The 17224-nt window shown below is 38.8% G+C and overlaps 1 protein-coding gene across 5 annotated transcripts in view; it reads left to right on the top strand.

Moving 5' to 3' along the window:
* LOC119656724 (dual specificity protein phosphatase 13) overlaps window positions 1-17224 on the top strand; it is a 111009-nt gene that overhangs the window by 32629 nt on the left and 61156 nt on the right. Inside the window, exon 1 of one of the 5 annotated variants that reach the window (XM_038063266.1) lies at window positions 3397-3743. The exons of 2 other annotated variants lie outside the window; for them this stretch is intronic. In XM_038063266.1, the coding sequence (XP_037919194.1) occupies window positions 3726-3743 (18 nt within the window). In that variant the 5' untranslated portion in view covers window positions 3397-3725. Of the gene's footprint in view, window positions 1-3396; window positions 3744-14946; window positions 15104-17224 lie in introns of those variants that run through there. 2 more of the 5 variants (XM_038063256.1, XM_038063291.1) reach the window with 2 other exon arrangements.

Raw genomic sequence — 17224 nt, 5'->3', positions numbered from 1 at the left:
GACCTTACTCTGTATGCGGCATTCTTCCGTTCTTTTGGTCGCTTAAATTCATCGTCAAACCAGCCGTTTGGTCTGCAACGAGATAGTGATCGGAGTCTATATTGCCCCCCCTCAATTGTTTTTAGATTCATCAAGCCTGAGAGGTGGCGGGGTTCAATCAGCACGTGGTCAATTTGATTGAAAGTGGTCCCAGCTGAAGGGACCCACGTCTGATTGTGGACCGCTTTTCGCGCAAACCAGGTATTCCAACAAACATTTCGTGCGATACTGCTAATTGCATAATCCGCAGTCCGTTATCATTGATATCCCTATCTGAACTGAATACGGGCTCCATCCCTACTTGACTGTTAAAAACTCCAAGTATAATTTTGATATCATACTTGGGCAGGCTTCATGAGTAAGCTCAACTGATTCGTCGAATCAGTACATGGTTTACTGGATGGCCAGAATAATATATAGTGTTGCGACTCTTCTCCAGGAAACCGGTCTCTGTCCGACGCATCTCCTTCAACGCTGTTACATCAGCCCTATATTGGGACAGGGTATCGGTTAGCTGCTTGGCAGCTCCATCTCTGTATAGAGAGCGCCACGTTCCATAAGAAAATGCGCAAATCGTTATTCTTTTGTCCTTGTCGCGTTCGTCGTTGTGTTATCAGTCCAGTCCGATGCTCCAGCTGTGACTTCGTAACAATTTGTTTTCCGTGTAGAGTACACTTCCGCGAGAAGTACGCTTCGCAGAAAAAAGGTACGTGTAAATTTTTTGAGGAAAATTTTTCACTTAGATTGCGAAGCTATCTCTACCGCGAATTTTGTTCATCATGTCCTCCCACGCCACCAGAATTTGAACGATAGTGTGGTAACCGTATCTCCCAGCAAGCCATACACTTTCAAAGTACCTGAACCGAAAGAGCAGAAGAAATTTCTGGTTTGCTGAAGGCCTTAAAAGGCTCCTTTTTGCTCATTGACTCATGAGTGGTTCCGAAGACAGTTTGCAGTTTACAGATAGCTTGATTGAATTTCTTATTATTTCAGTTATTTAGGTGTCATCTGATATCCGAATGTTGGTTTATTTGATTTTGCTATTCATTTTATTCCGTATTATTTTCCTTTCCTTTCCTTTTTTCCTTTCAAAACCGCAACGTCTAATTTTGAATTCTCCGCCTGCAGGGATGAAGGAGGTTATGGAAGAGAAGCGGGAAATACTTTCTCTTGAATGCTACTGAGATATCGCAGCGTTCACCTCCAACCAACAACGGTCACTACTTCTTCAAAAGTTATGGTGCCACAAATGGGGGCCTCCCTTTGTAACCACCTTGGCACATTGCGACGATGATTGCTCTACCAACTAGTTTATTTATAATATTATAATACGAAAATACCCCTTTCGGAGTGCCGTAACTTTTTAAGAAGTAGAGACCGTTGTTGGCTTTTATAAGGGGGTACAAAGACGTACGCTTTTCTTCCTCATACATGTCCACTTTACCCCCCCCCCCTTCTGAGAGTCTCGCTAACAAATCAAACTTTACCATCAGGATATCGAAATAAAAATACCCCTCATTTGAAGCACCAGAATTTTTTAAAGTGGGAGGGGGGCGTTGTACGCTTCAATTTTCCAACGGACTAAAGAGTGGAAATCTCTCGCTTGGGGTTCAAAGTTAAACTCTACCATTTTGACACAACAATAGTTTCACTTTGGGGCGCGCCGGCGCAAGTTTACTTTACGGCGTTAGAGTGTGGGACCCCCCCCCCCCCCCACTATTCTCTTGCATACCCTCTTTTTATCGGAATTAATAAGGAGGGCCCTCCCTTTCTCACTATCTCCTGGACTGATCAACCTCAACTTCTACCCCTAAGCTCTGAATTTTTTAAGCCGCCAATAAGTTGATAGGAAAACAATTCAAATGACTTCGTTAAAAAAACAGGAATTGAAGCCAAGGCTGTGCATGTGTTCCTTCAAGAAACCTAAGGTTTTAAGGACTAGGTATAGCAGATTAATCGTCAGTTACTTTTTACATGCGTTTTTCTCGAAACTGCATGTTGAAAATCGGCTGACACCGTAAACCAAAATCTATCCAACCAAATTCTTTGAAATTTTCAGGACTTATTCAGAACATATTTCCACGGTCCGCAAACTAGGATAATTGCGATTTATTCAGTAGTTTTTTTTTATTCATTAAAGAAGGCGTAATAAAACACCAAAATTCAAAAAAAAAGTTTAACAAAGCACCAAAAATTTTATTTTTAATATTTTTTAATAATCCTAGTTTGCGGACTGTAGTTAAGTCTGTACGTTAAAATGCCGTTTACTTTTTTTCTTTAAGATGATCGTAGTGCCCTCTAGCGTGACAGCAGAAAAACACCTTTTTTTGGGAGATGGGTGTATAAATTGCTCTGTATTTCAATAACGAACTATGCGATCGGGCTGGAAGAATTACTATGCATGCTCAAGATAATAATAAATCTATGATGAAAAATTGGTATTTGTATCTTTATCCAGTTTTTCACAAAAAATTTTTAAAAATGGCAAAAAAAAAACGGCCTTCACACGGGATGACCCCCTTAAAAGCCTCAAGATTGCACCCAGATCAGGCATTCGACAGAGCCAAATGGCGAAACCGATCACGACGAGCCGACCCCCTTATAAATGGGAAAAAGGCTGGAGAAAAAGAAGAAGGATATTTGCGTATTGTCTGAAACCGTGCAAAAATTTTTCGTTTAAGAGCTTTAGTCTTATTACATATTATCTGAAAGAGAGTTAAAAATATCTTAATTTTGGAGCCAGCGGATACCAAATCTGAAAGAAAAAAAGAAACCATTACATATCGGAGAAGTAAAAACGAACCAAAAAGTAAAGAAATAATTTAAACAAACAAAATTATCATACAAATCAGAAAAAGGATTACCCCTTTCAAAAATAGGCCATGATAAAAGTTAAATCTGCAATTTACAAGTTTAACTTTGTAGTTGATATTTCAATTATGCAAATTCGGCCCACATTGATTTAATGTTTTTAAAACATGAATCCATACTAAAAAGGAATAGTCATGAATGAAAACAATTTTTTATATCGATTCCTTGTTGAGAAAATTGTCCTGTTTTAAGAGGTCAGTTGCTGTTTTTAATATTGCGACTTTTACAGGCTATAAATTTATAATATTACGAATAAACAAAATTTTTAGTAGCTATTCTTCCCGACCATGTAAATCTCATGCATCGATAAAAATACCAATATCTTAAAGATACAACTTACAACCCTAACAAGCATAGCAGCTACAATTTACTCTTGATGAGGTAGCTATAAACCAGCTAACCAACACAATTGCGCACGAATGCTATTCGCGTGAATCAAATTCGAAAAAATATATATTTTTCGCTTTCATTCAAACGGCAAAATGCGAATTTTCCTCGACAGTCGTTAATAGCCTACCGTGCGATTCGGAAAAGCGGACTGTTCTCATACAAATTATTTTTACTTGAACACTTCGCGTTAGTAGGCACGGCATTTTCATTTAGGCGACAAGTACACGGCGTGATTCCTAGTTTATCCGCGATAATTCACAAAAGCTCAATAGCAAGTAAAGAATCTGTGATATAGTAGCAAATTACAAAAAGATATTTTAATATCCGCATCGAGCGAATTGTGTGAATAGTTTTGCTTGTTTACAAACAGCACGTGTAATTATTGGAGCGTGAAGCAGTCGAACAACACAACCTCTTCAGAAAACATGTCTTGGAGATATGCGGTAGTGTATATTCGTATTTTTACGTACAAAAGCCATTTTATTTCTATGCTTCCTCCATCACAATCACAATGTTGCATCAATTCCACATTTTCTGTGCAAGGCAGTCTCTTGTACCCAAGTGTGTAAACAAAGCAGTCGCCCAAGGAAAATCGCTCCAGTAACCTAGTTAGGGATCGTTTGGGAGCTACACTCACCCCTCCTTCAAGGGTTGTTTGTCGAGTACAATGCGAAAGGAGTAGAATGTGGTGAAAATGCATTTGCATCCCAGTTGCGGAAATAATTAGTGAAGTTTCTCATTGTGGGGGATGTCGATGAAATTTAATCTTATGTACTGAACTGAAGCCTTCCAGATATATGGGCGAGTTGTGCACAATTCATTACATGCTTGAATAAGCGTCCACATGTGGGTCTTATATCATACATTCGGAATGGTTCGCTTGGTACATTGAACTTCTTCAGTACCAGAGATTATAGATTGAATTTCGGATTATTCGACATTTTTCGCTGGAGTCCTTACCCCCGAATCACCCACATGTATTCACCTGCACTAAGAGTTATCAAGTTTCTCCGATATGTTTTCCTAAGGAAATACTTTATAAGGAAACACACAATAGAACGTATGTATGAAAACTTCAATATACGAGAAAATTGTGTATACTTCATACAGGACTGGCTCAAAATATTCTAAAAATAGTCTCACTAAAAATGTCGAGAATGATAGTGATGTAAACCAATTCTGAAATATTTTCTAAGAATGAATGATCAATCTGTTTTTTGCAAATAGTAAAGTACGCATGAGGGTGTAGTAAATATTATGATTAAAAATGTGAGGTGTATTCTTTGAGAATGATTTTGAAAGGCTCCGAACCCACGCTTGAATCTTCAATCGACAAAAGCGCACAATGACACTTAGGACATATTTTATAGGAAATTAATTATGCGTGAAAAGTAATTTGGAATATTTGAAATGTTTTTATAAAACTAATTTTCATTCAGATATCTTCTAAAATATAGTGCTAGTTGAATGATTGAAGATTGATAACAAATTACCTTTTGGTATATTCAAAAATTTTCTACAATATAAGTAGCAATATTGTAGCGCTGGAAATAGTATTTAGCAAATCTTGCTCCTTCAAAGAGTCGAAAAATATAGAAAACCTGAACAGAACTTTGGAAATTTTTTAAATGAAAACAGTTTAGATTTAACATTGTTTAGTATTTTTTGAGTTTTACAGAAATTTCGGTGGAAGGAAAATTGTGTTTCGGTCGTGTGAAAATCATCTTCAAGGAGTCGTGCCTTACTATTCTGTATTCGATTCGGCAAAAGGGGCAATATAAAACAATTTTGAAAAAAATGGATTAATCAATTTGCATTTCTAATGTGATGACATTTTTCTTTTGAACTTTTTAAATAATTTTATTGACATACACTTTTTTGGAATTTAAGGCTAATATTTCCAGATTTTATAACAAACATTAAGTGTCATATAGAAACCAATAAAGATATAAATATTTCCTCACGGATAGGTTAAGTATTAGTGACTGCTCTCAAAAAGTTCGAGTAGCGCTATGGTATGCCATTTTAATTCCGCAAATTGTTAAGACCGTGACTGCCTTGGGGAGGAAAAGGGGAGTGACAGCTAGTCAGGCTAGATTTTTAGATCCTGTGCAAGGTGTTTATGAAGGAAAATAACTTCCTTCCCCTATAACCAGGAATTTCTTTGATGGAGCCAAACAATTATTTATCTAGTGTCCGTAGCCTGGCTCTAGGTAAAGCAAGTCGAGATTTCTCAGCCCAGATTGAATTATCCTGGTTCTTAGTATATATACCATCGATTACGTAAAATCAGTTTTCTTTCGGTCTGACATAAGTTAAGCCCACCAAAAATTGACTGATGAGAAACTATAAACAAGATGACAACAAGTCAGGAAACCGGAAGCTAGACGCTTCAGGTATGAAAGGTTTTGTGTATTTCTTTTATAAAGAGATTTGAGTGTGCATTTGTCCCATTAGTATGTCGCACGTAATATATGCATATATTATTTGACAGACAGCTTCGAAAAGTACTAACCGAGACGTTGTGTAGACCGTAAATCGATTTTAATAAGGTTTTGTGTAAACACGAAAAAAAAAAGTTTTTGTCGCTTACATTTAAATATTCGAACAATTCGAACAATACATTCATTCAGCACACTAAACTTACCCTGTCATTACTCTAACCAGTCCATTCCATCAGCCACTGCCATAAATTATCAGTTTACCATAATTTTGCTATTCTGACCCATGCCAAACAGAAAAACTAACCATGTGGTCTAAAACAGGTCTGTCCTGGTTACAACTTTCCTGATGGCTGCTGAATGCTTCCTCAGTATCAGAACGACGGTTAAGACAAGTTGGCTATAGTGCAATAACCGCTCATTTATGCTAGTTGCTTTGTGAGAGCGATCCCTGTAGATTTACATTTGACCTAGACGCACTGAGATTTAGAGATTTTTTTAACTCCTTATATCTTTGAAAATGACCTATTAACATATTTTGGGCAAATTCGAATGTTAAAATAGTGTAAAGCACTTTTAAGCGTGAGCGGGTTTTCGGATCTTCACAGGTCCTCTCGTAATTCCGTGGCCATGATTGTATACCCTCGATTCCTAATATAGGGATCTCTTCTATTCATTGACTTATATGTAAGCCTACTTTTTCATGCCCCAAGGACAGCAGACAAATCACTCTCGGTTCGAAAATATTCGACAAATAAAACACAAAAAAAAATTAAATGCGTTTTCCTTGAAATAACGTCTTTAAGGTTAAAAACCTTATTAGAATCGATTCGCTGTCTATCTGCCTGTCCGTCTGTTACACACATTGTGTATTTCACGTGACTTAAAAATGTATGACGTCAACATCATAAAAAGTGAACTCATATGAACGGCGGAGTTGAAGTACATACATATATCAAGGAATATTTCGAATATACGCGAATATATGCGAATTGTGAATAAGGAATTTTTCACACAAAATGAACACAATACCTTTATACCTGAAGCGTCCAGCTTCCGGTATCCGACTTCTTTTTCGGCCATTTAGGCGGAAATTTAGTTTCAGGGTCTCAGGACTCACCAAACCAAAAGATCGAAAAAAATTTTGGCGTGCAGAAAACGAATGAAAAGGATCGACTTTTCAAACCTTTTTTCAAAGTTCCGTCATCTTTTTCTTTATCATTTTTTTAAGGTTTTGTGTTTACACAAAATCACAGAATCGAGTCGATGTCTGTCCGTCTGTCTGTCTGTCTGTCACACTCGATTTAATTGGAAACGGCTAGTCCCATTGTAATGAAAATTGGTGGCATGTGATCTGTGGTTCCCTTTACATGCAGCAAGTGGCGCCATTTTGTGTCAAGTTAAAGGGGCCTCCTCATACATGTGAATGGAGGGTGCAAAATTTTTCTTTTATAAAGTGTGGCCAGTGGGGTATCAAATGAAAGGGCTCAATTAGTACTTTTCGAAACTGGTTCCATATTTGATATTGGGTGAAACAAGGGGGAGTGAGGGCTCAAAATATGACCCCCAAAAAGTGTAACAGGTCTCGAATTTTACGCAAGGGACACACACTGGGGCCTTTTCTTCGGAAGTAGCGCTCAAAACCTCAATTTTAATTTGACGTTATTTTGAATTTATTATATGACTGAAACAATGCAAACATTTCGGCAAATCATCAAGTAAAGAGGTTTAGTCTCAATTATTTACTTTCACCATTTTTAGCCCTTATTATTTCCCACTGGTATTAGATTTAATTATTACATATATTCGAAGTAGCAAAAGCAAATATTCGTCAGTTTCTTATCTTTCACAAGTTCTGCTCCAAATTACTATGGCGAGTTCTAGTAATGGTATGTAATATATTAAAATACAAAAAACCAATTTTAATGACGAAATTAGGGAGAAATTTGCATTCTGACCAGTCAATTTTATTTTTGAATGTGAATATTTCAATTTCGCGCAAGGGGATTTCAAATCCGCCAATGTAGTGTTACAATAGAAGGTCCAAATAAATTAAATGTGAAAGGAAAAGTGAAATTCACTTGCGCAAAATTTAAAAATTGAAAAAAATAAATTTAGTGAGAAAAGTTTATGCAGCGTTTTTGCTCTATTTTAGACGATTTGCACTCAAATTCACAAGAAAGAAAATCACAAGAATGAAAATGTGCGAAATATTTTTCCAATAATATAACGTAATCCGAAGTTATGCAAAGCAAATATTCCCACCTTACAAACTTGTCCAAAATGAAAAATTAAAATGTTAGCCAGGAAACATTTCATTAAAAGAAAGTGAAGCTGAGGTATCATTACAATCAATTTTAGACCGTACTGCCTGTCGGCTACTGTCAGCTCAAAAAGTTTAGATCCGATAATAAAGAACTCTCTGTGGCACATATTCACGATGGTAGACGCCAATGCATTGCCTTCAATGAAACTAAATCTTCTCTGCGATGCTATTTATGCGGACCATGTCTAAAAATTCTAACAACTGACAACAAATCTTATCCAGAAGTGTCGATGATGGCTTCTTGCCGTTTGGTATTTCAGTGAATTTTTACTGCAACTAGCATATAAGTTAGCCATTAAATCTTGGCGAATCACAAAAGAAACCATAGATATTGTTCAGAACAACAAAAAAGAAAATTCTTCAAGGAACATTTAGGAAAAAAAATGTCGCTAATAATCGATGAATAAAACTCTGGATACGGTAGCAGTCATGATGGGATTGTAGCCAGGAAGTTTTTTGAAAATTTTGAAGAATCCGCAACTATTTCTGGAGTTGATAAAGATCTTATTAGACGATTTTACATGATTCTACAAATAATTTCAAGTGGTTTCAATATAAATAAATTTATTGTTTAGAAACGGCCAAATTAGACATACGATTATATCCATGGAACAATATAAGTCCGACTGTGCATACGATTTTAATTCACGGCCCAAAAATTATTTCGCACGCATTGTTACCAATAGGACAGCTTAACGAGGAAGCACAGGAAACCCCTAACAAAGATTTTAAGGCCTACAGGGAACATTTTAGCCAAAAGACTTGAAGGCTTCACAATATTACAGACACTTTCAATAAACTCTTAATTTCTTCTGACCCCTTGATTACTAACCTACAAAAACTAGCAACTCCAAAGAGGAAATCATTCGATAGGGAGGTTTGTGATATGTTATTGGTGGATTTGGATAATTCAGTTTCAACGTCAGTACAAGACCTTCAAATCACGGATTCTGATGAGCCCACCTAATCAGATTCCAAATTTTGTTATTGGCTATAAAATGAATCAAATGCAAATAAATGTACATTCCTATTTTTTTTTTTTTTGATTATAATAATTTTCTATTGAAATGATCCTTATCTTAATATTTATTCAAGGACGCCGTGCGACTTTCCCTTAACAGAATACTATATTTCACAATTGAACCAAGATTTGAAAATATGCTAAATGTTCTCAGGTTATTCACATTTATGGTTTCAAATTTTTGCGTTTTATATTAAATACACATATATAATGCGAAATTACGTCTTTTTATAGTTTATCCACGCTTTTATCCCATTATTTATTATTTACAATAAGGTTCTAACACGAAAAAAATGGTTTTGAAGTTTTGAGCACGAATGCCCTATAAAGACCCCAGTGTGGGACACTTTCAACTTCACTTTCAATTTTCTGTTCGAGATTTGCTAAAGTTAAGACTAGCTATCGGTTAAACGATATGCTACATTTTGAGGCGTCAACTTTGGCTCCCTTTCTAAGCTAAATGGTAAGAGTTAAAAAATATTTTTTTGTACTCTCAAGGGATAGATTAATTGGCAAAAGTTGCATATTTAATATATTTAATTAAAGAGCTCGACCAAAAATCATTAAAATTGACTTTTCTAATGGCCTTCTAATGTAAAGTAGTACCTTAACATGAAAGTGGTTAGGCTGACTGGACAACAGTCCTCCGTGGACTCAAGGGGAGCGCCTGTCCATTTTCAACATGAAAACCATGCTCAAAAATCTTCAGGAATGCAGTGCTGAAAGCTTAAAGATTAAATTCAGGGTTATAGTTTTTGATGTGGGACATATAGAAGGTGGGGAATGTGGGACATTATAGTTCAGGTCATTACTATGAGACATCGACTGCTCCCCCATAAAGAATTTTAAGTGCAAATAAGCCACTAAATGAGTCCATTTCTTCCAAGTGGTAGACTTAACCCTCTTAAAGACAAGTGTCACTGTCAAGATTGTTCTGAAAGGCAAGATTGATTGATTCTCGCTAGCAGACGAAATTCTTGGTGAAGGAATGTCAGACCGTTAAAGCGGAATTTTTGCTGTGCACCGCGCAAGGGAACATATTTTCATAAGGCTTCTAACAACATACTTAAAGGAACCTGTCTGAATAAACTTGTTCAATTCAGGTTTTTTGAAGTGAATTCTCGGAGCTTCTATTTACAGGCTTTCAGATATTTTCGATAAGGTTTATGATTGTTTCGCCCTACTTTATTTTGGTTCCTTCCTTGGTTTATCTAGATGCGTGAGAGGAGCTAAAATTTGATTGAGAGGACTGTTCTTGTCAGAGTAAAGTTTCTATAGTTGTACAAATTAAACAAGTCTTCATTCATTGTCCTTATTTCCTCCTTTTCTTCATTTGGAACTATGTATTCTTTCTACTGAAAAATGTATATGAAAATCCTTTTCAGTCAGTTAAAGATTGGTTTAGAAGATACAAATACGTCATTTCGGGGACCAACTGCCCCCTTCCTCAGTTTGATCTTTATCATTTATCTTCAAAATCAATACTTTACTTAAAACTTTAAAAAAAGGCGGTGTGCATTTTTTCACAGAGTATGGTCGTGTGGGGTATCAAATAAAAGGGCTCAATTAGCACTTTTCGAATTTATTGATATTTTTGACATCGTGTAAAATATAGGGGAGAGACGGCCCAAAATGTGCCTTCCAAAGTGTAATAAGTCTCGCTCTCAGAACCTATAAAAAAAAATCACAATGGTGAAGCCATACGAAGCCTAGGCCACAAAATGCATCCCATCCCGATATCTACTTAAATAATTTTAGCAATAGTATGTTGCAAATTTGCTCTCCTTAAGTTCATCCTAAAAGTATAAAATTTGGTACGATTATATGGGCCATAAAGTCCCGAGACTAACCAATAAAAAGCATTTTTCATTCTGCAAAATTCGGCTTTATTCATCAAGATAGTTGGCTTCCATAGCGATACAACCAATCCAGCGTTTTTCTAAACGCTTTTCTTGGGATTCTTTTCTTATAAAACACAATGTCTTTCACCTGAAAATAGGCCTCACGCTATAACTTCTTAACCCTCAGTTCTATGTTCAATCTCCAATTGAGATTTGGATTGGAGATTACACCCAGATACTTTACATTAGAGGAAAGAACCAATATTTGTTCATTCAGCCGTGGTAGATGGAATTCGGGTATCCTTGTCTTGGTGGTGAATATCATCAGTTGTCTTTTTGTTGGGTTTATGCTGAGTCCGCATCTTGTGGCCCACAGGCATAACTTTCGCAACGCTCCTTCGATGAAGTCGCTCATAATGGACAGAAACATCCCTGATACTAATGTCACCAAGTCGTCGGCATACGCCACCACCTTCACCCCGCTGCTATCCAATGTACGTAAAATTTTGTCCATTACTATTAACCAGAGCACCGGTGAGATGGCGCCACCCTCGGGCGTGCTTCTATTCAAGTCAAGTGATTGCGATTAGCATGGATATAATCCGATACCCCTCCAATCGAATACCGGTCAAAGCTTTCTTGATGGCATTGGTAGTGACATTGTTAAAAGCTCCCTCTATATCCAAGAAGGCAGCTAGGATATATTGCTTGTACTACAGCGACCGCTTAACCGTGATAATTACCTCGTGGAGGGCGGTTTCAGAGGATTTTCGTTTGAGGTAGGCATGCTGGGACTAACAAGAAGAATTGCGAACTCTTAGCCGCGTTCTAGAGATGAATACTCCGAAGAATTTTTAGCTCCCTACATGAGGATGGACGATTCCGTAGCCTACATAACGACGAATAGGTTACGGTGGGTGGGTCACTTAATCCGTATGGATGAGGATGATCTATGGTAGAAGACGAGGCAAACCCTGCCTGAGATGGAGCGATGGCGTAGATCAGGACGCCAGAGAGCTTCTAGGTATATCGAATTGGTGGACCTCGGCGCAAAACCGGGATGTCTGGAGTTCCTTATTAAGGCAGGCCTAGACCGGATACTGGTTGTTGCACCGTTGATGATGATGAGGCTGGGACTTCTTCCCATAATCGTCCTTAAGTGAATGTCCAGGATACGCTCTAGGGTTTCCAGCACGAAAGAGGGCTGGCTGATTGGTCGAAAATCCTTCGCGGACTCATGACCGCGCCTGCCCGCTTTCGGTATGAAAACCACTCGTGCGCGCCTCCAGGAGTGCGGTACGTATCCTAAAGAGATGCAGCTCCGGTAAATTTCAACAAGCCACAGAACAGCCCTTCCCTCCTGCTTCTGTAGCATGATTGGCATTATGCCATCTGGGCCTGCAGATTTGTATGTGGAGAAGCTGTTAATAGCCCCTATCCTATCCTCGGTAATTACCGATTTGATAATCTCGGACAGCTGGGGTTGCCGCCAACCCTCCAAGCAAGGTTCTGACTCACAGTCCTCCTCGCAGACGGGAAAGTGCGTTTGAGCCAGCAGCTCTAGGGTTTCGCTAGAAAATTCCGTCAAGGAGCCTTCCGACTTTTTAAGAAGAGATGGGGTCTTATGTTCCTTGGAGAGAATCTTACTGAGCCTCGCGGATTCACTGGTGCTTTCGATGTTCTGACAATAGCCCAACTAAGACCGCCTCTTGGCCGTCCTGACGGCCGGCTTGTACTTCTTCAGGCAGTCCTTGTATGGCTGCTAGTATTTTTGCTTGTAGCAGATGTTGAAGATTTCTCTGGTCAGCTTCCTGAGCTAGAGAAATCTTCATTCCATCACGTGGCAGAGTCTTTTTGCTATACTTAGTAGGGCACAAGACTTTAAAGGCGGTATCGAATGCCTTTTCTAAAGCCCCGATCTTTGACTCCAGTTCGTCTTTTGTGCCAATCTTACTAATTTCCGCACCGGAGAGTTTGTTCTTAATTACCTGACCAGTCTCCAGTCGATCCTTCTGGGGTATCTAAAGGGTTTGGAGACCTCTGCGGTGAGATCTAGACTGAAAACTATCCAACTGTGATCAGTTAGATAAGAATCCCATTGTCGGTTATTAGGGTGACATCAACCCAACCGTCACAGTTCTCCGAGCAGGGGAAATTGAAGGTTGGTGTACTGCCCCCGTTACACACCGATAGGTTTGAAGTAATAATAAAATAAAAGAATGACTCACCTCTTTCGTTAATTTCGGAGATGCCCCAAAGCGTACGCCTTGCATTAGGGTCGCAGCCTATCAGCTGGTTGGGTTTCTTTGTTGCTATGGTGTTCGTCAGATGTTGTAGTTTTAAGGGGAGGAAATATACATGTTCACTGCCCCCGCCTGTTCCAACTTGACCACGACTAGGTCGCTGGAACACAGAAAAGCGTGCAGATTCTTGCTCGCGAGAATGCATGCTCCTACCCAGGGCTCCTGTATTAGTGCGATGTCGATGTCTTCCTCTAGAATGAAGACAAGCAGATTAGCCGAGGCGCATTTCGAGTGTTGCAGATTTACTGCCTTACCCTCAGCATGAACTGCTTGCGTGGGGGTTCGTCAGTCCCCCGTCGGACCGTCGATCGTCATCTCCTCCAACAGCTCGTCGGCGGTGTGTTTGTAAGTATGTCGACTAATTAAAAAAAGAATCAAACTTAATAAATTTGAGTTTGACAATTTCTTGGTCATAAGGGGTAGTGGCTAAGTACCTTCCGTCAGTCTTGTTGGTGTACTTTGTAGGTAATATCAGGTCCAACTGTTAGCCGGCCGGGTCCCAGGGGACAAACAAAAAACAACAACAGGATAACTCTGCTCTCGCGGTTGGCAGGACTCATCTTGGATGCTCATTTTATGCAACTAAATAATTTTTTGACTTACATTATAACCTCCCTCCTATGGGAAGTGCTTTTCATCCCCACCCACCTTCAAGTAATGAAGTATATTTAACAAGCAGGACACATTCTTTACAACATATTTGCTTAATAATTAAAAATTAGGAGATTACCAATAGGTGAAAAATGCTGAAAGAAATTCATAATATATAGCAAATGATTAGCCCAACAAGGTACGAGTAAAAAAAGTTGAAAATTATTTGCTAGATTCTATTAATTTGACAAGGATGTGGGCAAATCCAATTACGTACTGGTCTTATAGGCGCAAGATATTAAGTTGTTACTGAATTGTTTTGTGTAGATTCTTGTCAGCTTTGTTTGGCAAACGAAATTATTATTAGCAATTGTATTGAATTTATTGGTAAATACCCAATTTGTCCATATTTGCGATAATCACTTGAACTAATTACGATGAAATAGCAAAAAGATAAACATTATCAACGCGTTCAAATCAGATAATTGTACCTATTTATCTAATTGAACAATTCCCACACTATGTTTACAATTAAAACACACTCCCAAACACGTGATGCATCGTACTCCTACAAATAGACATAGGTGGGCATTTCCATGTTGATATAATTGAAATAACACCAGATAATTGTTTAGATACCTAAAATCGTCTAAATATTGTAGTGGACAATCGAAGCACTTCCTCTATAGCTTCCGCTCATTGAAATATATGAAAAGTTTAACATAGATACTCGTATCTGCGTGGTAGTCAGCTGGTCATTACTGAAACCCATTAGGCAGACAGTGTAAATTTGTAGCACATTTAGTTATATTATTTATATATATGTGGATGCTATACATCATTTCCATACATGCAAAGTCTCGTGTTGATCCAGACAATGCTCAACATCCGACAGCTCCATCAACAACACGAAAGTAATTTACGTAATGAGCGATTAGGTGCCAGATTTGTCAGTCATGCAAGTTTTATTATCATGTCCATTTACAAGTTGAATCTTTGCAAGATTGAAATGATTTCGAATAGCAAACACAGACAAGATAGGATAAAACATTTGTATAACCACCGCAACTACCATATTCTAGTATAAAACTTGCAACAACAACTGGTGGTAGAACTGGTGGATCGATGAACAAAAGGAGATTCCACAGTATCTATAGTGTCATTTGAACTAATTATATTCTAGTGCCTATTGTTGAAGAACTTTTAACTTTTGTGTTGCCTTTGTTTGGGTTGAGCATTGTTGTTCGCGGTACAATAATTATATTGGTCAGTGTGTAGGCGTAAGTATTTAAGAACATATTAAAATTTTAATCTGCTGCCTATTACTTGTAGATTTTTTGTTCTAAAGCCTTCAAATATTGACGATGTTCATATTATTTATCGTGATATTGAAGAACCGAAAATGGTTTTCGGTTTTTTTTTTATGTTCACATTTGGAACCGGAAAGATACTCACCTGCTTTACCAGCAGGGAGCTTTTTGTGAATACGGGAAGCAAGCTTTGTATGAACATGGATAAAACATCCACCAAGAATATACATAAATGGTATTTCGAGAAAGTGTTGAGTGAAGTAAAAAGGAAGACACCGTCTCTGTTGACTAATCTCGGCCGTTGAATACTAAATTTTTGGTGCATTTCCTTGAGTTGAGCACAGAATTTCTGTGCATTTATCGTTTCTACAAGTGCCGAAAAAGAATAGTAGATAAATCCAGCTATAGACCACCAAACAGTCACCATTACATTCTTCGGATGGAGGCTCGGTTTCGGCATATGCTTCGGTGGTTCATCAGCATCTACCCATTGTGCTGATTGGCGACGATTGTCGTATAATATCCACTTTTCATCACATGTCACTATTCTGTGCAAAAAAGGATCGCTTCTGCTGCGGGTGAGTGAATAACTATAAATGTCCAGGCCCGGATGTCGTCTCCTGGGAAGTAGCCCGATGCCATGGCTGCCACTCGAGTGCTCCGCTCGATTTCCAGTGAGGCTTGGATAGCCACAAGTTCCCTGGTCAGGAACTCTGAAAGATATATATATTTCAAAGATATATATATTTCAATTTTAAGAATTATGCAAGCTCTTGGCTTTTCACTAGAGGAGTTCCTAATTACCTGCATGTTTTCTCCTTGCAGACCGCGAATCTGCCCCTAGTACACCTGGGGCTCTTGAACCATTATTATTCCAATGGTATCCTTGGAACTTGCCTTTGCAATTACCCAGATGCAGCTTTCGCATGATGGAGTTTTATATAGGTACTGGTCATTGGCTTCATTATTAATTGGAGCTTTTCTCCATTGTTGGAGTATCACCCTCCTCCTACGACATGGCGCTTTCCAGCTCGTCGCTGGTCGCCCTAAGCCCTGGAAGAATTCTAGGTCGTCCAGCTTCTGCTCTTCACTTGGCTGCAGGTCTACTTCCCTGACTAATCCAATGCACTCCGCCTTTATGGCTTCCGAAATTTCTGCGCAAATATGCTGCCAAATTGATAGTTGATATGAAAACTCCGACGTTTGATTGTTTCCACGGATCGGTCATTTACTTCGATTATGACGAGTCTACCCTTGCCCTCCACTTTGCTTCTGAGGACTTTCCATAATTGCATATGGAGATAATCATTCTCAGCGGTTAGGAGGTCCATGAGATCTTGCGTCATTATTGTTCCAGCTTTCGGGAGAAACACTATCAGCATATGTGCTACTGGTATATCATCTCCAAAACGTGGTGAACGTTCTGGTCCTTCCCAGCCTGACAATTTAGAAACTACAGTCCTAAGCCACTCCGCAGTGTCATCTGCCACTCAGTCTATCAGTATGTGACCTGGTCGGAAGCGTATCCCAGTGAACACAAATTTCGCAGTCCATCCCTTGCACATCTGCCTGACGAAAAGGTATTCAATAGTTTCCTGCCCCTCATGAGTGAGTATTTGCTCGGGAAACATTTTGACAGCATGGCCAGTCGAATGTCCTTGGCCGCACTACCAAAGCTAATGGCGGGCTAACCGATTCCTGCCTTCACCCCTGACCTACCAATGTTTTATCCCCTCTTGAGTTGAAGTTTGGATTCATTGGGAGCATTCTCCTCATGCGGGCTAATCTCCGCTGCTTCCAACTTTCCTGGCTCCGATAAAGATGGCTTATTTCTGCCCTGAATCTACTTAGGGGCCTCTTAAGGTTTCAAACCTTCCTTCAAATAACGCAGGTACCATTCAGCACCTGCGTCACTGAGAAATGTCTCCTCCCTGAGCCTGATATTTTGATTTAAGACAAGCTTTTCTTTTGCTTGTCCCTGCTTTTTGAGCAGTGGTGTTTGTTGGTTGTTGTCCTTGCAGTATACCTATGTTGACCTTGAATCTACTGCTTGGTATCCCAACTTCTCCCTTCTTGAGTGTTATCACCTGA

This window comes from Hermetia illucens, chromosome 1 (genome assembly GCF_905115235.1).
Source record: "Hermetia illucens chromosome 1, iHerIll2.2.curated.20191125, whole genome shotgun sequence".
In the NCBI taxonomy this organism is placed as follows: domain Eukaryota; kingdom Metazoa; phylum Arthropoda; class Insecta; order Diptera; family Stratiomyidae; genus Hermetia; species Hermetia illucens.
This window is presented reverse-complemented; position numbering and strand designations above follow the sequence as displayed.